The sequence below is a fragment of the Felis catus genome, chromosome D2 (assembly GCF_018350175.1).
Source record: "Felis catus isolate Fca126 chromosome D2, F.catus_Fca126_mat1.0, whole genome shotgun sequence".
NCBI lineage: Eukaryota > Metazoa > Chordata > Mammalia > Carnivora > Felidae > Felis > Felis catus.
The window spans coordinates 16,745,934-16,771,024 of record NC_058378.1 but is presented as its reverse complement, the minus strand read 5'-3'; the positions used below and the strand labels follow the sequence as shown (position 1 = coordinate 16,771,024).

The window sequence follows — 25,091 nt, the reverse complement described above, 5'->3', positions numbered from 1 at the left end:
CCCTTCCCCCGGACCAGGCAGTTGGCACGCCCGGTTGGCAAGAGAAGACACTGGCTGAACACGTCTTGGGCTCTCTTGTCCTTTGATGCTCAAATTCAGGGAACAGGTGGCCCATGGGTCATTGCGCTCATGTCCCCAGGGATTATCACTGACACCCATTCCAAAGACTGGTGTGTGCCACAATCATAACACAGGGAGAGCCTAAATGCCTAGCACTTTCCGTTTACCATGACAAAGATCCTGGACCTGTCCATGCTCTGGGGGCAGAGCAGGATGCGTGGGCCTGGTGTGAAGCTGTGTTTCACCTCACCACAGACTGTAGTATACCTACAACTGTGCTCAAGTACTGCCTGGTGTTACCTGTATGCTTTCCATCTCATCTTATTCATGCTGTAGCAGAGAGCCCGATGACAGCACCGTGTGGGCCTGGAGAATCGGGAGACTTTGACATTGGCCACTGAGTCACTTGCAGGAGTTTCTGGAATATCCATTTCTCCGTGTGTCAGTGTGCTTAACTGTAAAAAGAAAGTTATAATTCCTGGTTTGGTTGATTCACAGGATTTTGGTAGGGAGCAAGTGAAATGAATGTGGATGATGTACTTATTATGAGTAACAACATCCTATGCAATGTAAAAATAATAAGTAGCCCTTTATCATACTTACTACCAGTGGCAAGCGCTGTTCTAGGCTGTCTCGACATAGTAACTCATTTAGTTAAATGCTCACAAACCACCCTGTGATGAGACAGGTACTATTAATATCTCCATTTTCCTGATAAGCCAACTGAGGCACAGAGAGGTTAAGTAACTTGTGGAAGGTCACAGCCAGCAAAGGCACATCCAGGTTTTGAGCCAGGCAGTGAGGTGCCTGAGTCTATGTTCTCAGCTGCTCTACGATCCCGCCTGTGAGGTGTTAGCATTTTTTACCGTTTCTGTTCCTTTTGCAGAGCTGGTTTGTAGAGCATGTCAGGCAGGGCCTCCTGTGATCCACTGTGTGAGAGGAACTGATGGGGATAAGCTGTGTCCCAGCTGGCTCTCCATGGTCCAGAGGCACGGGGGACATGGACAGCTCAGATAGTGAAAACTCACATACTGTTCAATAAGTAGCTAGAATAAGTGATCGCATCTCACTTTGAGGAGTGTGCTGGCATTTGCTTTCCAATCGCTTGCTTTCCAGGCCCACTCTGGGATAAAAGTGCTGATGTGCCTAAAAGCCCAACAGGCAAGATGCCGGAGGGGTTCTGAAGGAGCCGCCGAGGTTGTGTCTCCACTGGGCCTGCTGACCTGCTGGCATAACTCAAAGCAGCGCCAGCTGCTCTGCTAAACAGAAGAGCTGAGATGCTGTGTTGCTTCTGCACGTTCGAGGCAAGCACTTGGAGGGAATCATCAGAATTTTCGTCCCGGGTTGGCCCCGTGACCACTGAGCCAGCATCTTCTTTGACAGATGCACAGAGCGGTGACCTCTAAACCTAGGATGCTCTCCAAATGCAGTTCCAGCTGAGCCAGTGAGATTTGCATGTTTATGGTGCTGTTTTCTCTCTTCCTCCCAGGCACCCGGGATTGCTTACCACCTGCAGCGTCTTTTCGGAGGAGGCGGCTGGCACGGAGGCCGGGCTACATGAGAGGCACAGCTGGGCCCCAGATCGGGTTTCTCTACCCAGCAGTGGCCACTCCGTTACGGGCCCAGGGAGCGGTGTGCGGGGAGGAGTCCCTCCAGTCTGAGTCCAGGGCCAGACACTGTGGCCTTGAACTTGGAGGCCAGTGGCGAGGCCCCTCTGTTGGGAGCCCAGCAGCCTCATCTCTGACCATTGTGGGCCACCCAGGCCTGGCTCTGACCGCTGTGAGGGGACCCTCGGGGCTCTTTGGGATTCAGCTCAGAGCTGACACCAAACTACCTGCCAGGCTCACCAGGTCGTGTGGCCCTGGGGACACTGGGTGGCAGGGGGCGCTCCCACCCATGGACAGTTCTGAGGCCCCAGGCCCTGGCCGGGAAGCTGCCGGCGGTGAAAGAGCAAAGGGCACCTGGACAAAAGGTTGTCTGTCCTCAGAGGAGGGGAATGGCAGCAGGTGCAACCTTGAAAGTGGCCCCAGGGTCCCCTCTGCCCCGGCCGGCTCTCAGGATGGCTTCACCTCCAGCTTTAGCTTCATACGGCTCTCGCTCAGCTCTGCTGGGGAACGTGGGGAAGCGGAAGGCTGCCCGCCGTCCAGAGATGCTGAGGCCCCTTGTCAGAGCCCCGTGGAGACGGAAGCCAAGGACGCCAGCTTGGACAGGCCCCACGCACACCCTCGACTTCTCTCTCCCCACTTCAACGTCAAGGCTGCTCAGAGCCTGGCCGACCCTGCCCAGATGGCAGCAGGCAGCCCCCGGCTGGAGTGTGAGACGCGTTCTTTACCGGACGTGGACACTGCCTCCTCCTGCCCCCTGGTCCCCTCGTGGTCAGAGGGCAGCGGCGTGGGGGATGCTCCCCGTTGGGAAACACTACTCAGGAGGTGCGAGCCTGTGCTGCTGGACTGCCTGCTGAGTGACCAGAGGCAGCTGGAGGTTGGTGTCTTCTGGCCGCTGGGGCCCGTGATTGTCACAAGCCTGGACCCCTTTGGTAACTGGCTGCAAAAAGATGTTGCTGCACTCCTGTTTCTTCTCTTTCAGTTTGAACACAAATCTGTTCTCGTTCTCATCTTCTCTGTCACGCGGATGCTCAGATTCGCTCTCTCTTGGGCTGTACGTTCCTCTGCAATTCCTGGCCTGACGGATGTGTGGTTAGCTCTGCCCAGCTCTGCTTTGAAACAGGGGCCCCGGGGAGCGGGGCCGGGGAGCGGCATAAAGACAGCGATGCCCCATGTTGGGGAAGATGCCGGGCGTCGTTTGCATTTACTGTACTCACTGTATTCCATCCTGCCCCGGTGGGAACCGCCTGCCACAGTCAGGAGACCTCGCTCCTGGTCATTACATCTCTTGGGCTCTCAGTTTCCTTATTTAGAGATGGTGACGCTGCACAGGAGTGTTCTGTGGCTGCGGTGAGAATGTCAGGGCTTTGGAAACTAGGACGGGCTGTATGCACGCGAGCCCTGGCGGTAGGACGGTTCTGTTCACCCAATTGTCCTACAAGTGTGTACAGAGGGTTGTTCTACTCCCGAAAGATCCTGGAGAGACCCAGGCTGACTCACTGGGCTGTGCGGCTCCTCCTGCTGAAAGGCTGTGTTTTCCTCCTGGGGTGTGTGTGCATGTGATGTGTGCACATGTGTGCATATGTACATGTGCATTCATTTGTACATGTACGTAAGGAAGTGAGGGCCCACTCATCAGGCATTTGGTAGAAATACCTGAAAGTGTGAAGGTCATGCTCATTTCTGGCAATCGCACCTCAATTACTTTCCTTTTCCTTTTTTTTTTTAAATGTTTATGTATTTATTTTTGAGAGAGAGAGAGAGAGAGAGAGCAGGGGAGGGGCAGAGAGAGAGAAAGGGAGAGAGAGGATCCGAAGCAGGCTCTGTGCTGGCAACAGAGAGTCCGACGTGGAGCTTGAACTCAAGAACTGTGAGATGGTGACCTGAGCAGAAATTGGACCGTTAACCGACTAAGCCACCCAGGTGCCCTGCACCTCATTTACTTTCAGTTCTTTACCTATGACCTGATGTTCCTGGCCCTGGCCCTGTTTTCCCCGTTGTAGCCCTCAAGGACCTCAGCCTAGCCATCTGATTTATAACTCCGGTGGACCACGAAGCCAGGCCCGATATGCACGCAGGTCTCCTTTTCCAGCTGACGCACGGAATCCCAAGTTAGATGTGTTCAATACTGATGCCATCCCCTACCCCACCAAACCCGTTCTAAAGGGCCCCAGTCTTGATACCTACTTGCTGATTAAATTTTTTTTTTTTAACGTTTATTTATTTTTGAGACAGAGAGACACAGAGCATGAATGGGGGAGGGTCAGAGAGAGAGGGAGACACAGAATCCAAAACAGGCTCCAGGCTCTGAGCCATCAGCACAGAGCCTGATGCCAGGCTCCGGGCTCTGAGCCATCAGCACAGAGCCTGATGCGAGGCTCGAACTCACGAACCGCGAGATCGTGACCTGAGCCGAAGTCGGACGCTTAACCGACTGAGCCACCCAGGCACCCCTTGCTGATTTTAATTAATAGACTCCATCCAGTTCCTGAGAGAAACTGCAAGCATTTTCACCACCCCCCTCCTCCTCGCTCTGCACATCTGGTCAGCTCTCATAGTTCTACAGCTAACCTACCTCTCACGGCCGTGGCCTCTGCCCTGGTTCAAATCCTTGTTAGTTTTAACCTGGGTTTTGTAAGAGATTTGCCTTCCTCCTGTGTCTCTCTTCTCTAGGTCATCCTCCGGATGGCCAGCAGAGTTATCTTCTGGAACACTGGTGGGAAAGTGTTATTCCTTGGCTTGAAACCTTTGGTGGCTCATTGCTTTTCTGGGGATGGTAGCCAAGTCCCGTATCCTGATAATTGAGACCTTTCCCGACCTGCTCCAGCCTGCCCCCATGCCTCACCCCTGCCGGCTCAGCCATCTGGTGCTGCTTCCTGTTCCTGAAGACACCAGGGAAAGCTGTGCCTCAGGCTTTTGCTTACAGTTTGCTCTCTGCCTGGAATGCCCTTCCTGCACTTTTCCATCTGCCAAGCTCCTGTAATCCCCTTGGTGTGGGTTTAAAGCCACTTCCTTGTGAGACATTTCCTACCCCCTCTGGACCAAATGAATCCCTCCTTCCATTTTGCTCCTGTAGCAATCTGGACGTGCCCCTTATAGCACTCATCACATTTGATAATCATTTGCTTGAGGGTCCAAGTTCTGCACTCGGCCATGAGCTCTGTAACCACAGGTCATGTCTCTTAGACAGTTTTGGGTGCCTGAAGCCTGGCATACTTTCCGGCCCTTAGAGGTTGCTTGGGTCATTTTTGTTTTTAGTGAAATAATTAATCTTGTTAAGAGGGCCACAGATACTTAATTGACACCTTTTTTGGATTGACTGGCTAAGGCGTAAGAAGACCAATTCCAGCCTTGGAGGGGTGTTTGCCCCTACCAACAATTTTCCAACACCAGCAGGGTGTCCTGTAACTCAACGCAATTCTGACCGCACCTATCCAGAGATAGTATCAGATCCCACAGCTTAAGGGCTCAGTCTCACAAGACCACCTGCCTCTTCTTCAGATGCCCATTTAAGTTCAGAGCATCACCCGTGCTTCTGACCCACTGGCCATGGATAGGAGGCTCCAACAACCACGCTCTCCTTGGGTTCGATTAATTTGTAGAGTGGCTTGCAGAACTCAGAGAAGCAGTTTACTTAATAGATCATATATTTATTATAGGAGGATATAACTCAGTAACAACCAGAAGGAAGGCAAGGTGTGAGGAAAGGACATGGGGTTTCATGCCCTCTCCAGGCACACCACTCTCCCTGAATGTCCACCTGTTTACCAACCTGGAATTTCTCCCAACTCGGTCCTTCGGATTTTTAGGGAGGCTTCACTACACAGGCAGCACTGATTAAATCATTGGCCATTTGGGATTGATTCAACCTCCAGCCCCTCTCTCCTCCCAGGAGGTTGGGGGATGGAGGCTGTAAGTTCCCCTCCTCTCCAGTCATGTGGTTGGTTCCCCTGGCAACCAGCCCTCAGCCTTCGGTGTCTTCCTGGAGTCACCTGATTAACATAACAAAAGACAACTTTATTGCCCTCCTCACAGGAAATTTCTAGGGTTTTAGGCGTTCTGTGTCAGAAGTGAACAAAGACCAAATATGTATTTCCTTTTACGAATCACAAGGTCACAGGCACCAAGAAGAGGTTTGTATCATCATTCCAACTCTAAAGGTCAGTTTTCAGTATTTCATTGCCAAGATCTCTTTTAACAAATCTTGACAACATATCTGTATTTCTCCATCTCAAAAAGTCAAGCTTTGACTCAAGTGAAGCAAAAGTAGAATGCCGTTATAATGACCAGCTCCTCCCCCTCCCAAATAGCCAAACAAACAGAACCTCCCCTTGGTAGGGACTCCTCTGCAGTCCACACGATTCAGCTCTCTGCGTTTTGGTGAAACTGATAGTTTTTCCCTTTCTTTTAAACTCCTCTTACCTGCAGGTAAATCACATCCTCCTGAAAATCTTTTTTTTTTTAATTTTTTAATGTTTTATTATTTATTTTTGAGAGAAAGACAGACTGTGAGTGGGGGAAGGGCAGAGAGAGAAGGAGACACAGAATCTGAAGCAGGCTCCGGGCTCTGAGCTGTCAGCACAGAGCCCAGTGTGGGGCTCGAACCCACAAACAGCAAGATTATGACCTGAGCTGAAGTCGGACGCTTAACCAACTGAGCCACCCAGGCACCCTAATGATTTCCCTGTTTAAAATGGCCCACCAGCTTTGGGCTGCCATGCTGACCAGCGTTCCCAGATGCAAGGAGGCTGCAATGTGCCTTACCGAGGAAACATGTGTTGAATGAGCTTTGTTCCAGCATGAGCTGTAGCGCTGGTGGCCATGAGTTCTGTGTTAATGAACCAGCCATATATATTAAAGAAGGCATCTTTAAACGGAAGCACACATAAAACAAGGTTACATCTTGATCAGTTGACAAAGATGTTGTGATCAGAGGCTCTCAGAAGCCCAACACTTGTTTCCCCTGGAAGCAATGGTTTAGTATTTGCTAACTGAGCATTTCCCGTGACTTTATAGAACACGACGACCACGAATGAGGATTGACAGAATGTGTGTTTTATGCTGTTTAGAAATAGCCACCCAGGGACACTGCCAGGGATTGCACGGGGCTGAGAAAATTGCGATCAAAGGAAATGCTAACTGGGTGTGCAGAGGAGGGAAGAGAGAACCTTGCAAGTTAGCCCCGCCTCAGCTTGTGGAAGCTGGAGGAAATGGAGAGAAATCGCCTGTCTTAGATGGTTTTGTCACTGGATGAGACATGACCATCAGTGCCTCTGCTTCCAGCAAAGATGGACATTCAGACATCTCCCGGGGCATCAGTTCGGCGTCCTACAGGGATCATTGATTGAAGGGGACAAAGTGAAGTGGATGTTGGCTATAAATGAAGTTTTCTTTGACTTTCTTTCCTGTAGTTCTTCTGCTTCAGCTCCAGTAACCGTTCAACAGTACCACCCCATGGGTGTGGTGATGGCAATGGTACGCTTTATATGGCAGCTGAACCACCCATACAGACTTTCTTCTATCTCTAACATGTACGACTGAGTTATTGGTAAAATTTGCACTTGTAATATGGAGCAAATCAAGGATAAAGGGGTTAATGTAATCATTCACTCATTCAGAAAGTATTTACTAACTTACTTGTGTCTGGCTTTGGATTGTATTAGAGTTGGTTAGAAACAGACAGCAACACAGTATCAGTGTCTTCACAGGACAAAGTTGTGTTTCTTGCTTAAAAGTCGCGTTTCACAGAGGTGATTGGGGGATCCGCTCCGCAGAGTCACTCAGGAAGCCTGCCTGTACTACCTGAACGTATGAGTCAGTCACTGGGACAAGGAGGAAAGCAGTAAGGATCCTACAAGAGCAATTAAATGCCCAACGCCGAAGTAACCTCTAACACTTGCAGCTACACCCCATTACCCACAGCAAGGTGGGGAAGGAAGTGTAATCCTTCCATGTGCTCAGAGCAGTGGAGAACCAAACAAGGGTGAGCACTGCCAATTTCTACATGATTAGAAAATAGTTCTTGCCCTCAAGACGCCCAAGGGTGAATGGAGCGCACAGACAAAACAAAACAATGGCTGTACTGTGGTGTCCTGAGTACTACGGTAATTTCTTGCAACTCCATTTGTCCCGCAAGCTCAGACCAAACACCCAGCCTTATTTTGACTTTCGCGTCTCCTACCTGTGATCTGTTAACAAATCCCATTTTTTCTGTCTTCCAACAGCCATTTTCTGAATGTGTCCAGGATCAGATCCCTTTTCATGGTCTTCACTGTTCCCACTATCATTCAGGCTATCGTCACCTCCTTCCTGGGCTGTTTCCATGGCCTCCCCTGGCCCATCCGACTTCTTCCTTTGCCCACTGCAGTCAGAGTGAGGCTATTCAAACCTCAAACAGGTCATGGACTTTGTGCTCAGAACCCTCCAAGTGCCCCCCCGTCACCCTCAGCATCAGAACTTTTCAGTGGTCTTCGTGTCTCTTCATGATGCATTCCCCATCGCCTCTCTGACCTCATCATCTACAGCCGCCCTTAACCAGGCCATCCCAGACTCAGCGATCTACTTTGCAAGGCCAGCAGCACTTTGCCAAGAGCCTCTGCTCTGACTCTTCTCTTTGTTGAAATGTTTTCTCCAGGAGCCCCAGGGTTTCCCCTCTTACCACTTTTAAGTCTTTGCCCAAATGTCCGTGAGATCTTATTTAAAACTGCAGCCCCACCGCCTGCCAGCATTCTTGACGCCCCTTATTGGGTTCTACGGTTTTTCTTCTTTCCCGACACTCATCACTTTCTAAGGCTCCATAAACCGTACTCATTATCTTAATTTTTGTCTTCCTGCACAAGAATGCATGTCGAGAGACGGTTTAGAATTTTGTGCTGTACCCTCAACACCTCAAACTGGTGGCTGACACCCCGAGGAGACACTCAGTGAATATTTGTTAAGAGGGTCATAGGACTAGGTCCAAGGACAGGTCACTATGGCAATATAGAGGAAGGACATTTAACACAGGCTGGAGAGGGTGACACCTGAGTTGGGTGTTGAAGGACATATAGGTGTGAGGCAGGCAAGGGTGGGAGGAAGGTGTGTTTTAGGGAGCAAGGCCAAATCCATTCACCGATAGGCCAAGAATCCATCTTCAGAAAATATCTGGGCTTCCTGTCGAGAAGAAAAATACTTAAAAATGAATGTATTGTTAACTCTCCGACAACCGACGGGATCACTGTGTCTACATGTGGGTTAAATAAGACGATACTGTTTTCTGGAAGGGTTTTGTGAAGTCCTTCCTGTCATTGTCACCCAGCCGGTGGGACAACCTGCCGAGTGGAAGCTCATGTTCTTCTCTTGGCTTCTCTTTCAGTCTCAGAGTGTTTATCTTCATAATTTTAATGTGATTTTGAGAACAGTGAGCATTCAGTCAGGTCAGGAAATTTGCGTTCCTTTTTATTATGCATTTTTTCCTGCAGATAAGGGTACAATGTGATGTTTTTGTTTAAAATAACTTTCTAACTCTTTCTGTGGACTTTATACTCAAATTACACTTTCTCTTTATATAACTTTTTTTTTGAGAAGCTAATGCATCTGGCATGGGAAAAATGTACATTTGCGGTTCTTTTTTTAAAGGAGAATAAAGAATTTCAGTTTTGAAATAGTTTCTAAATGTTCTTGGCTTAAAAAAAATAAGTTTGCTTGAGTGCTATTGTAATTTGGCTTTCATTTTCCCCCCCCCTCCTTCAAACCAACATAGGTAAAGTCCTTAAGATTAAAGCTTCAGAAACTTCAAGAAAAAGCAGTTGAGGAAGATGATTATGACAAGGGTAAGTTTTATTTTATTTTTTATTAATTATTTCTCATTTTCTCTGGAATGTACCGTTTCTCTTTCATCCTCATTCATACCTGCCTTCTACACCTCAGTGAATTGTGTGGTCTGTTTCTGTGATCACCTCCACTCAATAACAATTGACTGTTTTACCGCACTGTTATTTTGTGGATTTCAAAGCACTTTATGAGCATTAATCATTGGGCTATAAATTTGTTGATAATCCAGAAATACTCAGAGTACTTGCACAATGGAAGTTATATTAACTCATCATCTGCCTGCTTAGAGTGTGATATATCTATAATTTATTCATCCATTGAAAAAAATATTTGTTGTACACCTATTGTGTGCTGCGCAATGTGGCAGGAATAGAAAAGTAAGGTGGACGCATTATCTGATCTTGGGATGCCTGTAAATATAAGTCCCCAAGAAGCTTTTTGACTTCATACTCTCCGGGACCAGAGAGAGAAAATGGGATGAGTCTGAGAAATGCCAGGCTGTGCCAAAGGGGTCAAATGTATCAAATTCCCATGTAGATGCCCCCAAATATCCATACTAGAAAGGAAAAGTAACATGAGACCAGACGATGTAGGAGTTGGTCAGATGCCACAAAAAACCAGTTAACATGACCGTCCCAAAGTAGGATCTGCAGCAGAAACAGCTGACGTGGCAGCTGAATGGACACAGAGCAGACTGGGTCAAAGGAAGGATTTCAGGAATGGTTGGCCTGGGAAGAATCTTCAAGATTTCGGATGCCGATTGCGAGATGCCACAGCCATTTCTGCTGCCTCTGGGGAAGAGAGAGGACTTAACATGCAGGTTCCCCCAGACACTTAGGAACTTGGTAGATAGTCCTGGTGATAACCAGGTTCAGCACACTCAGGATTGGTCTGGAAATAGAATGCAGACTTAAGGATTCTTAGCCTAGAGGCTTGAACCTTCAACCTTCTTGACCCGTTTTCTCGTGTTCCCAGTGAATACGTCACAGACCACTGGCACCGGGGCACTACAGGAGTGGGATGAGTGATCTCCAACAGGAGGCGGCAGATCCTATTCTGGAAACACCCGGAGCTGGTGCTGTGTCGTGTTGTCAGTACATTTAACATGGAGGTGGGGGTTAGAGTGCGCCGGGGTGGGAGGAGGGGGAGGAATTGGGGAATGCAGGTGGAGGTCTAAACTCTCCCGCTCTTTCTACAGGCGGCCTTGATTTTGTGAGGGTGCTAGGTGGGAGAGAGGAGCGAGTCTGAGACAAGGGCCCCCATGAACCCCGCACAGCTGTGGGCAGAGAGCACATGAGCGGTGCCTGCACCAGGGTGCCCCCTGCTGAGTTTTGTCTGTGAAGGGAGCCTAGGTTTGCAGCTCCCAACTGCTGCCCAAATTAACTTTCTCTGGCGTGGGCCTTTAGCACACAGCTCTGCTCTAACACACAAAACTGAAGACACAAGTGGAAAACCAAGCCCTCTCTTTCTGATTGAGGCCTGGTGAACTTTTCCGGACTTGGTTTTCTCAGCGGGCTTCATTAAACAAAGGCCTCGCTTCTTTAGTCTTTTCTCCAGATAGCTCTGAAACACCCAAGGGAACAAGGTTGGATAAGATACGCCTCATCAGGGAAGCCAAAGGAACAAAGACACCTTTATTTGGTGTTTCCGTCTGATTTCTTTTTCTTGTTTCTATGTCAAGAATGAGAATGCCTCCTCAATGAGAACTGGGAGGGCAGGCCGGGCCGTCCGCGTTCCACAAGCCTTCTGGGTGGTTGGGAGGTGTACTGGTGTGTGAGAAAACCCCGGTGCAGGGCTCTGCTTGCTGGAGGACCAGGCCGTGGTGCAGCAAGCCGCCAGCTGAGTTCTGGAGGCGGGGGCTGGTCAGGGGCTCTGTCCCTCCTGATCCACCAGGAGTCTGTGGGCAAGCACCCTGGGAGGCACTTAACACAGAGAGTCACATACCTCCCCCCTCCTGTTTAAACTCCCAAACCTTGCAAGCCTGGTTTAGGGTGTTGAGAGGTGAATGTTCTGATGAAATGTGCAGAGGGCCTGGCACGTAGTGGGTCGGGAGTCAGTCAGTGTTTTGTGATGAACAAGTGAGTTGCTTGCTGCTGAATGCATATGCACTCTCCCCCCCCCATGTCAGGCTAGAGTGAGCGCAAGGGCCGAGAACTCTCACCACCTCAAGATGGCTTACGCAGCTCATCCACAGTCTGCTGGGGCGGGGTGCATGTAGGGAAGATGTTTGTGTGGAGCGTGGCTTATTACTTAAAAAAATTCCTACTGAGCATCTATCGTATATAACAGGGCTTCTCAAACTTTAACGTGCATGTGAATCGCCTGCGTAATGTGTAAAATGCACATTCTGACCAAGGAGGGCTGGGCTGCAGTGGAGACACTGTTTCTAGTAAGTTTCCAAAGGATGCTGCGCAGCGGTCCAGAGAACCGCACCTGGAGTAGGGATGGGCTACAAGGACGACATGAGGCCATTTTTAAAGACCCACCGAGCACTGTCCTTAGGATTTTCATCTCAGGTGTTTTATGGCCCGGGAGGGGAAATAGCACAGTACACAATAAGGGTAGTGAAGTTACACATAACATGTCCCTTAAAATATAAACAGAGGGAGTTCCAAAAGGGGAGAAATTACTGCTGGTGGTGGGGTGGGTGCGGATCCAGCCCTGTGGAGAAGGTGATAGTGTAGACGCGCCTCGGAGGGTGTGGGGGATGCCATCAGAAAGAGCATTTTAGAGAACGCAGAGGGGTGAAAAGCCACCGTCCAGCAGTTTGTCTGGACGTGACATGTGCAGTCGGCTGTTGTTGGAAATGGATCACTGCAGGGCCCAGTTGGAACAGTGCATGAACTGGCGCATAGTAGGTGATCACTAAATTCTCATAAACAAATGGCCAAATCATTAGGGAAGTTGGATTGATATTGAGGTGGAGAATTTGTTGTAATGAGATTTGTTGAAGTAGGATTTGAATGAGATTTCCTTTCTCACATGGCTTATCCAGGGGTTTAAGAATTGTGACTTCTTTATACTCAGCCTTTGCAGTCTGTGAGCGGACTCACTTCTGCCTCAGTGTTCGTGGCAGCTGTGGGGCTGTGCTCTGTCTCAGGGGAAGGGGGCTGCTGGAGTCTGAGAGGTTTGCCGGGAGAACCTGGAGGGCTCTCCTCTGGTTTTGTCGCCTTTCTCTCTTTCTTTCTAGTTTCACTCATAAAAATGACTTTGAATTCCAGAGAAAGGAGCACTTGGCACAGAATAGGAAGTTTCATGTTTTATCTCCTCAAAGTGCCAGCAAATTGACCCGCTGATGCCTTGTGGGGAAACCTCCAGGGCTCTAATTACATCTCTACTTCGCCTGGGAAGTAAAGTCAATAATTCCTTCTATTCTTGAATGGGGCCGGGAGGGCTTGGCAGGAAAAGAATAATACTATTTGGTACTTGCTTAGAGTTTTTCTCCAGAGACTCGAAATGCTTTACTGGTTTCATCCCGTCGGTGCTTGTCCCATGTCTGTGGTCAGCTGAGGGGCGAGTGTGGGACCTCAGAGTCCTTCAGAAGGAGTGAGTGCCGCCCGGAAATGGGAGATGGGGCTCAGGGTCTGTGACACGCTGGGAGGGGAAAAAGGAGAGCATGAACAATGACGTCCACTGTGGTTGATGTTCTAACTGTCCCTGCACCGACGTGACGTGTGGTCTAGAACGTCCCCCCTGCCTGTGACCATGTTCACTGCTCATTTCTGAAGCAAATGGGGTGAGGTCGTGGGGAAGAAGGAGAAAGATTTTGGGAATTCGCCATTTCAGTGACTCACATCACTGTGATCTGTAGCACAGCTGGCTTTACCCTGCTTGTTTAGGATTTCATTCCTGGTGCGAAAAGCAGCCAGCACTGAATTGGTTCCTCTGTCCTTTGTCTCCACCAATGTCATTAGGACAAAACGAGAGTATGATGTGAGGCATGGAAGGAGGAATGATGACCGCAGAGGCCAAGCATAAAACCAGTCTAGACAGTGCCCAGTTCTTGCCTCAATTGTCATAAACTTGGCTTTGCTTTCTTTAGCAAGATTGGTTTGTCCACAATTGCTCTTTGGTGACGGTGTGCAAATCATCCAAGCTGACAGCCCTGTCTGTTGGGGGGATCCCACTCTCTATCTCCTTTAGGGTTTGGCATCTGAGTGGCTTCCTGGAGGTTTGTGCTTAGAACCAGAAGCCCCGCTTCGTCTTCTCTTAGCTGTAGAGGTGCCAGAGCCCTTTCAAAATGGCAGCTGGATGCCACTCGGGGGTCCCCAGAACGGGAAGGGCTACTCTTGGCACCCTGTGTTGTTCTGTGTCCCTGCTGAAAAGGTAGGCTGCATTTGGGGTCTGCTCAGAGACACGACTGGCGCTTGGAGATGTTTCCAGAGAAAAGAGCCACACTGAGCACACATGGGAAAGAGAGTGCAGTTTCTGTCAGCGGTCCCCCTGCACATGCACTTCCTTTTCTCCCTGCACCCCAGGGTTTGGAAACACCCTCACTTGGCCTGCTATCTACCGGAGTCTGTCTCCATTGCTCTGGGGGGTGCTTGCAGGAAGTATCAGGAAAAGAAGCTAAGACAATGCAACCAAGTGAAATAAATGACATTTGGTACACATTCCTTTTCTGGGGTGTGTTTGTATGTGGTGTGTAATATTAATGTGCAGCTGTCCCACATCCTCTCCCAGCTGGGCACTTTCCCACACGCCGTTGATCACATCCCAGCATCCCTGTGGGAGGAATCGGCACTGCCCCTGAGTCTCCGGCCAGGCCACGGAAGCTGCTCGGAAGGGACTAGCCATGTGCTCCAGACACCCATCCCCTTTGCCTCCTATCCTCGCTGGCTCTCCGAGCATTGTGTAATTCAGCATGGAAAACCGAGCTCTTGAGGAGTTGTGGGGACCGATCCTAGCCAGGAGGTTTCTGGGTTCTGGAATGTCTTATTTACATGACAACTAGGAAGGGAACAGAGGAGGGTTCCACGCTGGGATACGGGGTGGGGGGGGGGGGGGAGGGGAGGGGAGGGGGGGAAGACTTTCCATGATTTTATCTTAAAACATTAGGCTGTTAGGAAATTTGCACTTGAATTATTTCAATTTTAGTCTTCAACATTATCCTCACCAAAGCAGAACTCGTGTGACTGCTTCCTCTTAAGTAGAAACTTAAAAATTGAAGGATGCCTGGGTGGCTCAGTTGGTTAAGCGTCCCACTCTTGATTTCAGCTCAGGTCATGATCTCACGGTTTGTGAGTTCGAGCCCCATGTCGGGCTCTGTGATGATGGTGAGGAGTCTGCTTGGGATTCTCTGTCTCTCCCTCTCTCTCGGCCCCTCCCCTGCACTCTCTCTTGAAAATAAATGAATTTTAAGAATTTTAATTCAAGAAAACTTAAAAATTGAGAGATGAGCTAGACATTAAAACGCGTTGTAAACGAGAATGCGGACAAACGCATTTACTTCACCTAGTTGCATTGTCTTAGCCTCTTTTTCTGTTGACAGAAGAGTTTATGACTCTGTAAATTAAGGGCCACAATCTCTGCCGGTATTGGCTTTCAGGTCACCGTTGGTATTTGCAGTTTGTGTGTTGGCATTTTTCATGAGTGCTAGGAGTGTAGTACATTGTGTAACACCTACTTCAGATGTGGTGAGCTTTGTGCACAGACCCGGATGGTCTACCTGTGTATGATAAGCTTCCCTCTCATATGTAGCACAGGATGTGGTTGATGGAGCAGGAAGGTGGGCAGAAGGTCCTCTTGTTTTTAGAAGACTGACTTTGAAGCTCCTCCCACAGGTTTTCCACGTTGCTGCTATCCTCCCAGAGTTGCTGAGAGGCTGGCTGGGATCCCAGGAGAGCAAGCTCCCCTGAGGGAATGTTCCATCTGGGCCCGAGGAACTCAGCTGCTCTGCAGGTGCCAGACAGGACCAAGCAGTGACTTAGATTGTCTGGGGCCAGCTCACTGGGATAGAGTGATCATCTTGTCTGTGAGGGCTAACTTAGGGCTTCAGAAATGTCAACAATTTCACTTGATTTATTGCATGTTCAAGGAGTGCTTCACCTCTTTCTACAGATTGAGAAATGGGTAACAGGACTGGAAGGGGTGTCCCTTCCTATACAGACATTTGATAGAAAAGTTTAAAAAAAGAAGGCAGACTTTAGTGACTTAAGTAGGCTGATTATCCCTTTCCCTGTCTGCAAAGGAACCTGGCTATTATTGGTATCTTTTTTTGGTCTAAAACCCTGCAGATAGTTAAGAGCAGAGCCTGACTTTGAGGCCAGTATATCACAGTACCTTTTCACATGAACAATTTTTTTACTGAGTTTTTTCCAGGTTCACCGTCCCATGGTGGACCAAAAGAAATGTGTATAGGATGTTAGCTTTTTTCTAGAAGAATGTTAGCTTATTTGGGATAAAATATAAATAATATGAATGTGTGAAATGTCAGTTAACATTAGAATTGATTGTGTGTGTGTGTGTGTGCGTGTGTGTGTGTGAGGGCTCTCTACTTTCAAGAGGAAGAGACCCAAGAAGCAGAGGAAGAGAGGACTTACAGTTTGGTGTGATGGTGCTGGGGTGGTGAGTGGGGTCAGGAGATCCAGAGTGCCAGGACCCTCACTTTTCTCTCTGAAGTTTGATTTAATCTCTCAAAAGACTTGTTTCACTTACCTGTTGTTGCATATAGTAGGCTGAAAAATGGCCTCCAAAAGATGTCCACACCGTAACTCCTGGAATTTGTAGATGTTACCTTATTTGGAAAAGGCTCTTTGCAGGCATGATTAAATCAATGATCTTGGGATGAGATTATCCTGGATTATTGGGGTAGGCCCTAAATGCTATCACATGTGTCCTGAAGAGAGAGGCAGAGGGGGGACTAGACTAGTAGAAGAGGAGGAGGTGATATGATCACAGAAGCAGACATTGGAGTGATGTGCCCACGAGACATAGAATGCTGGCAGCCAACTGAAATTGGAAGAGGCAAGGAAAAGATTCTCCATGAGAGTCTGTAGAGGGAGTATGGCCTGGCAGACAACTTGATTTCAGCCCAATAAAACTGATTGCAGACTTATGGCCTCTATGAAACTATGAAAGAATGTGAAAGAATAAATTTGTCGTTTTAAGCCTCTAAGTTTGCGGTTATTTTTTACATAGGAAACTAATATAGTGCATAACAAACCACCATAAAATTTAGTACTTAAAACAATGTCAGGGAGTGACATCAAGAAAATGGCAGAATAAGCAACTCCAAGCACTCATTTCCCTTATAGAAACATCAAAAGAGAAGTAGAAAGTGTGAGAACCAGCATTTTCAGAACTCTGGAAAATACACCAAGGTTTAGAGCAACCAAGCAAACATTGAACCAAGAAAAGGCAACTTGAAAATGATGGGAGAGCTTTGTGGCTCTTGCTCTTGTCCCAGCCCTTCTCAGGACAGCAGTGACCTTGGAGATAACAGCTCACATTCCTGGTGTGGGACTCTGGTCCTTGATTCCCAGGGAGCAAAGCAGACTTTACTTGAAAATTATTGCATGAGTCTGTTCTAACCTGTCTAGGGTTCCCTAAAGGACTGAAATCCAGTGTTTTTCTCTGTTTTGGCTAACTCAGGGCAGAGGCTGGAAAAGTGGCAGACATTGCTTGAAAACACTGCCAGGTTAACTAACAAACTTCAAACACCTGGGAGAAAGGTCACTGGTTGTCTAAAGGCCAGGAGCAATAGCTGGGGCACATCTTTGGGAAATTCAGAAGTACCTGTGTATATAGGGAAATTTAGAAAACCACTTGCTTGCTCAGGGCAAGATACATGCTCGGAGAAGAGCATAGAAGACACTAAGCTTTCATCTAAGGATGATCCTGGGGCTCAGGGCAAGCCTGCTCAAGTGTTGAAAGAGTACTCCAGCACAGAACCAATCTGCAAAGACTGGAAGAGGAATTTGTTTGTTTTGGTGTCTCTGTGTGTGTTTCTTCTTTTTTGCTTTTCCCCCCCTTGGCTTTCTTTTCTGTTTTTTCTTTTTCTCCTGGCATTTGAAGAAACCGTTGTCTAAACACTGGCTGAACACTAGCTATAAGAACAGAGACTGCAGTGACCACACTCCTCAAGGAATAGTCTTTGCAAAAATAGTTTGGAAAAGTATCTAAACAGATGGACCACTTCAGCCTTCAAAAATGTTGATGACAACAAAACAAAAACAACAGAAAGCCCCACAAACTGGGGAGTTTGGAGAATCTGATTTCCAGAGTCACCACATTATAATATTCAAGTGTCCAGTTTTTAACAAAGCATCACAAGGCATACAAAGAAACAGAAACACATGGCACACTGAAAGAGGCAAAATAAATGGACAGAAACCATCCCTGAAGAAGCCCAGACCTCAGACTTATTGAAGACCTTAAAAAACTGTCTTAAAGATGTCCAAAGAGTTAAAGAAACATGGATGAAGAACTAAAGGAGATCAGAAAAACAATGTATGAACAAAATGAGAATACCAATAAAGAAATAGAAATTGTAACAAGGAATCAAATCTGGAGCTGAAAAGTATAACTAAAATAAAATATTCACTAGAAGGGTTCAACAATAGATCTGAGCAGGCAGAAAAACGATCAGCAAACTCAAGACACAACAATTGAAATAATTTAGTCTGAAGAGAAGAAAGAGAAAAGAATGAAGAAAATTAAAGATGGTCTCAGAGGCCACTGGGAGATTATCAAGCAGACCAACATATACTTATGGGAGTTCCAGGAGAAGAGAGAGAGGAGCAGGAGAATATTTGAAGAAATATTGGCTGACCACTTCCTGAATTTGGTGAGAGACATGAAACTACAAATTCAAGAGCTCAATGAACAAGTGAGGTAAACTGAAAGAGACAGGGAAACACATAATCAAATTGTCAAAAGTAAAAGATAATCTTGAAAGTAGCAAGAGAGAAGCAACTCATCACATACAGGGGATCCTCAATAAGACTGACAGCTATTTTCTCATTACCATAGAGACCAGAAGGTGGAGGGAAGATATATTTAAAGTGTGGAAAGAAAAAAATTGGTGATCAAGAATTCTATACCCAGCAAAACTGTCATTCAAAAAAATGAGGGAGAGGGGAGCCTGGGTGGTTCAGTTGGGTAAGCATCCAACTTCAGCTCAGATCATAATCTTGAGGTTTGTGAGTTCAAGCCCCACGTCAGGCTTTGTGCTGACAGCTCAGAGCCTGGAGCCTGCTTCAGATTCTGTGTCTCCCTCTCTTTCTGCCCCTCCCCCACTCTCACTCTGTCTCTCTTTCTCTCAAAAATAAATAAACATTTAAAAAATGAGGGAAATAGTAAGAAATTTCCAGAAAACAAAAGCTAAAGGGGCTCATTACCACTAGACCTGCTCTGTAAGAAATGCTAATGGGTGTCCTTCAGGTTGAAATGAAAGGACATTAGAGATAAAGTTGAAGCTATACGAGGAAATAAATAAGTCAGTAATGGTAAATAGATGAGCAAATATAAAAGCCAGTATTACTGTATTTTTTGTTTGCAATGCCACTTTTCATTTTCTACATGATTTAAAAAAATAAATGCATAAAATTTATAATTTATAAATTATAAACCTATGATACTGAGTGCACAGGGTAAAAAGATGTAATTTGTGACAGCAATAACAAAGGAGCTGTATAGGAGCAGAGTTTTTATATTCTATTGAAGGTAAGTTGATATCAATTCAAATCAGGTTGTTATAACTTTAGAGTGGTAAATATAATCCCCATGGCAACCACAAAGAAAATATCAAAAAAATATACACAAGAGGAATCAAAACAGTTTGGTACAAAAAAATCAATTAAACCCCAAAGAAGACAGTAATGGAGGCAATGAAGGACAAAAAAAAAAAAAAAAAAAAAAAAAAGACTTACAGAAAATGAATAAGAAAATGGCAGAACTATGTCCCTCTCTCTTTTTTTTTTAAATTTTATTTATTTATTTTGTGAGAGAGAGGGTGCATGCTCCAGCATGGTAGGGGCAGAGAGAGAGGGAGAGAGACAAAGAGAAAGAGAGAGAGGGAGAGAGAGAGAGAATCCCAAGCAAGCTCTGCACCATCAGTGCAGAGCCTGATGTGGGGCTCGAACTCATGAACTGTGAGATCATGGCCTGAACTGAAGTTGGTTGCTTCACTGACTGAGCCACCCAGGTGCCCTAGAACTATCTCCTTCTTTATCAGTAATTACTTTAAATGTAAATGGATTAAACTTTGTAATCAAGGGGTGCCTGGATGGCTTAGTTGGTTAAGCATCTGATTTCAGCTTAGGTCATGATCTTGCAGTTTGTGAGTTTGAGCCCTACATTGGGCTCTGCTGTCAGTTCAGAGCTCACTTTGGATCCTCTGTCTCCCTCTCTTTGACACCTCTTCTGCCCAAAAATTAAATAAATATTTAAAAAATTGTAATCAAAAGGTAGAGACTGACGGATAAAAAAAAATGATCCAACTATATACCATTTACAAAAGACTCACTTTAGACCCAATGACACAAATAGATTTATAGTCCATGCAAATGGTAACCAGAAGAGAGCTGGGGTATCTATACTATTAGACAAAATAGACTTCAAGTAAAAAACTATTATGAGACCAAAGAGGCACTATATTTTGATAAAAGCATCAATTCATCAAGAAGATACAATAATTTTAAACATATATGCACCAAACAACAGAGCCCCCAAATATATGAAACAAATATTAACAGAATATGATTCTCCATTATAGTTGGAGACTTCAGTACACTACTTTTAATAATGCTGAGAACATCTGGACAATTGATAAGGGTATAGAGACTTGACTAACACTGTAAACCTTCTACACTTAACAGACGTGTATAGAACACTCCAGCCAACAGCAGAATGCATTTTTCTCAAGTGCACATGGAACATTCTCCAAGATAGACCACATGTTGGGCCACAAAGAAATCTCAATAAATTTAAAAAATTGTAATCATACAAAGTATCATTTCCTACCACAATGCAATGAAGCTAGAACTGAAAACTGAAGGACAATTGGAAAACGTACAAAATATGTAGAAAACTAAGCAACACACTCTTAGAGAACAAATGGGTAAAAAAGACATCTCAGGGGCACCTGGGTGGCGCAGTCGGTTAAGCGTCCGACTTCAGCCAGGTCACGATCTCGCGGTCCGTGAGTTCGAGCCCCGCGTCGGGCTCTGGGCTGATGGCTCGGAGCCTGGAGCCTGTTTCCGATTCTGTGTCTCCCTCTCTCTCTGCCCCTCCCCCGTTCATGCTCTGTCTCTCTCTGTCCCAAAAATAAATAAACGTTGAAAAAAAAAATTAAAAAAAAAAAAAGACATCTCAAAAGAAATTAGAAAACATTTAGAGGTGAATGAAAAGGAAAACCCAACATCTCAGAACTCATGGGATACAACCAAGACAGTGCTCAGAGGAAAATTTATAGTTGTAAATACCTATATTAAAAAAGGAGAAAGATCTCAAAATCAATAACCCAACTTTACACACCGATGAGCTAGAAAAGAAAAGCAAACTAAACCCAAAGCTAGCAGTAGGAAATAAAGATTAGAGCTGAGATAAGTAAAATAGAAAATAGAAAACCAATAGAGAGAATCAATAAAACCAAAATTTAGTGCTTTAAAAATATCAACAAAATTGACAAAGAAAAAAAGAGAGAAAATGGGAACAACTAAAATTGAAAATGAGAACATTACTCCCAAATGTATGAAATAAAAATGAAAATTAGAGAATACTATGAATAATTGTATGTCAGCAAATTGGATAACCTGGATGAAATGGTCCAATTCTTAGAAAAGCACAAATTACCTACATTGACTGAAGAAGGAGTCAAGAGATGGAATTAGTAATTAAAAACCTTCCAACAGAGAAAGGTCCAGGACCAGATGGCTTTACTGGTTAATACCATCAACCATTTAAGAGGAATTTAACACTAATCCTTCTTTAACTGTTATGAAGAATAGTAGAGGAGAGAACACTTCCTAACTCATTCTATGAGGCCAGCATTATCCTGATACCAAAGATGAAATCATCACAAGAAAGAAAATTACAGATCAATATCACTTATAAATATGGATGCAAACATCCTTCACAATGTTGAGGTATAGATGCAAATCAAAACCATACCCACTAGGATGGCTACTATAAAAAAATGGTCAGTAACAAGTCTTGGTGAGAATGTGGAGAAATTGGAACTCTCATACACTGCTGTGGGAATGTAAAATGATGCAATACTATTGAAAACAGTTCGGTGGTTCCTCAAGAAACTAAACATGTGCAAGCAATTCTACTCCTAAGTATTTTCCCAAAGCAATTGAAAGCAGGGGCTCAAACAGATATTTGTATGCAAATGTTCATGCAGCATTACTTGCATTAGCCAAGAGGTAGCAACAAACCCAAATGTCCATCAGTAGATGAATGGATAAACAAATTGTGGTATGTCCACTACAAAGGAATATTATTCAACCGTAAAAAGGAATGAAGTCCTGATACATGCTACAACATAGATGAATCTTTTTTTTTTTTTTCTGGCATAGATGAATCTTAAAAACATTACATTCATAGGGTGCCTGGATCGCCCAGTTGGTTCAGCAGCCGACTCTTGATTTCAGCTCAGGTCATGATGTCACCATTTGCGAGTTTGAGCTCTGTGTTGGGCTCTGCACTGACAGTGTGGAGTCTGCTTGGGATTCTCTCCCCCCCCCCCCCCGTCTCTACCCCACTTATGCTCTCTCTTTCTCTCAAAAATAAATAAACATTAAAAAACCATTATGTTCAGTGAAATAACCCAGACACAAAAGGACAAATATTGTGTGATTCCACTTACATGAAATACCTGGAATAGGCAAGTTCAGAAACAAAGTAGAACGGACGTTAACAGGGATGGGGGAGGGGAATGGGTAGTTACTGCTTAATGGATGCACAGTTTCTGTTTGGGATTATAAAAGGTTTTAGACATGTTAAGTGGTGATGGTCACACAACATTGTGAATGTACTTAATGCCACTGAATTGTATATTTAAAAATGGTTAAATGGCAAATTTTGTATTATACGTATTTTACCACAATTAAGAAAATTAATGCAATGTGCCCAAACCCATTGACTTATATACTCTAAATGGGTGATTTGTATGGCATGTGAATTATACTCGACAAAACTGTGTAAGAAAAACAAGGACAATATTTATTTTGCTCATGAATCTGCATTTTGGGCAGGGCTGAGTGAGTGTAGCTTATCTCTACTCCAGATGTCAACTGGGGTGGCTTGAAGGCTGGGGCCTGGAGTCACCTGCAGTGTTGGTCACTCAAGTGTCTGATGGTTGATGCTGACTGTCTTGTGGGTACTTGGCTGGGTCTGGGACACCTGTAGCCTTTCCATGTGGCTGTTTGGCTTCCTCATTGTATGGTGATGACATCCTGAGGGACAGTTGGGCAAAAACTATTACTTCTTGTGGACTGACCTTGGAAGTCAAGCAGTGTTACTACTGCTGCATTTTACTCATTAGAAATAAGTCACTAAGGGTGATGTGACCCATGCTTGAGGGCAGAGTAATTCCCCATCTTTTGATGGGAGGAGTGGCAAAAGAACTTGTCGGCATCTTTTTGAAACCACCACAGACTGCCCTTTATTTTTGTGTGTTTTTACATTCTTTCCACATCCAAAATATCCTCATCCACTCTCAAAGCCCCTCAACAGCCACATATGATGGCATCAGGTTCAGGGTGGATGTCCAGGAGCTCCATGTGTAATTCACGGGGAGCTGCAGGTGAGGGTCCCAGGGTGGGATTCTCCGAGCACAGCTTCTTGGGTACAGTTTCTCTCGATGATCGCTCGGAACACTTATGTTCTGAAGCTACAGCTTGTCAACCCCCACAGTCCCAACATAGGATGGTGGGACAGGTGTGGGATCACTGCTATAGATAGGTGTTCAGAAAGGGGGGATGTGGGGGCCACACGGCAGCCACGGGTCCACGGCGATTCTGAAATCCAGCTGGGCTCCTGTTGCCAGTTTCTTGTTTAGGGTTTATCCCTACTGCCTGGGAGTGATTTTCCGTGGTTTCCCTCAGCTCTGACCCGTGGGCTCCTGGTTCCACACCCTGAGTCACCCTTCCTTGTCCATAAGCAACAGCCTGAATTTGGAGCCAAGTAATTTTCTCAGCCTGCTTTCCACCCATACAAGTTTGGGGGCCTAAATGCCTTTTTTCATCTCGTACTTTCCTTGTTCTCTCCAACTTGCCATGATTCTTTGAAAAATGTTTTGGATTTCATATGAATCAATTTATAATCCACTCTATCAGACAAAAGCTATGCCCACAGATCTCTTCAAGAATAGCCTCTTTTTCAGGCTCCCTGTAAGGTTTGCAGGAGGTGAGGCAGCGGGAACAATGCTCCTAAGATTCTTACAGGGCTGTTTGACTGTTTGAAAGGGTCTGTGATCTTTCTGAGATCTTAGAAAGGGTTTTACAGTTTACGTCCTTGGCCTCATGTCTTAACCACATTTTCCGGCAGCACTCTGGGGTTGATCTTTGCCTGGGAGCTGTTTTTAGCCTTGTTTGTCATCTGATGAAGCTGGGGATCAGGACCAGTGTTAATTTCAAGCCCAGCAAGTCCTGACTTCTTTATAGGAAGTTGTTTCCTTTGCTTCTTTCTCTGTTCTCACACCGTACTGTGGGTAGTAAGGAGAAGCCAGGTGGTCGCTTCAGCCCCCTGCCTGGAAATCTCCCTAGCCAGACTACCCAGCTCAATGGATACACTTTCTATTTTCTGTGTCAGTGTCACTTTCGGGCGACAGTGTTTTCAAACTTACGTTCTTTGTTCCAGCTTCTGGTAACATTTTCCTCTGTTTCCTTGATGTCCTCACCCCCCCAGCCTCCTCAAGATCAATCTAACTCTTCTCCTGTGTCGTTAGGGCCCTTCCAGCTTCCGAAACCTATGGCCCAGTCCCAAATCCGTGGCCACGTGTTTTGGGTTTTGTCATGGCAGAACCCCACTAAGGCACCAAAATCTGTTCCTGTTATCTGTTGCTGTGTAGCAAATGACCCCTATCAGGCTTAGGGGCTTATCAAAATGACAACATTTATTGTGCTCAGAAGAATCTATAATTTGGGGAAATCTCAGCAGAGATAGCTCTTTTTTTGCTCCATTCGGCCTTAGCCGGGCAGCTCACAGAATGAGTGAGGCCTGGGGTCATCGGAAGGCCCGCTCTCACGTCGGGCAGTTGATGCCTGTCAGCTGGGTTGTGGCTGGACTGCCCATTTGTGGCCTTCCCGTGGGGCTGCTTGTCTTCCTTACAGCGTGATGGTGAGTGTCCTGGGGGTGGGGAACAGGGGAGGGAGGCGGAGGAAAGTCTGTTGTCTTTTATGACTTCATGTAGAAAATTGTGTGGTGTTAATTCCACCACATCCTGTTCACTTGAAGCAAGTCACCAAAGTTAGCCCATCTTCAAGCAGAGAAGAGTTAGGCCAATGTTTTGTTTTTGTTTTAAATATATGTATATTTAACATTTATTTTTGAGAGAGAGAGAGAGACAGAGTGCTAGTGATGGAGGGGAAGAGAGAAGGAGACACAGAATCTGAAACAGGCTCTAGGCTCTAGCTGTCAGCACAGAGCCCAACGTGGGGCTCGAAC

General features: G+C 46.1%; 1 protein-coding gene across 14 annotated transcripts in view; it reads left to right on the top strand.

Moving 5' to 3' along the window:
- Nucleotides 1-25,091, top strand: part of DISC1 (DISC1 scaffold protein) — a 369,472-nt gene that overhangs the window by 47,557 nt on the left and 296,824 nt on the right. For 13 of the 14 annotated variants that reach the window (XM_019813074.3, XM_045039941.1, XM_003993922.5 and 10 more), the window contains 2 exons: nt 1,550-2,541; nt 9,406-9,475. In XM_019813074.3, the coding sequence (XP_019668633.3) occupies nt 1,550-2,541; nt 9,406-9,475 (1,062 nt within the window). Of the gene's footprint in view, nt 1-1,549; nt 2,542-9,405; nt 9,476-10,451; nt 14,453-25,091 lie in introns of those variants that run through there. The other variant, XM_045039948.1, reaches the window with a different exon arrangement.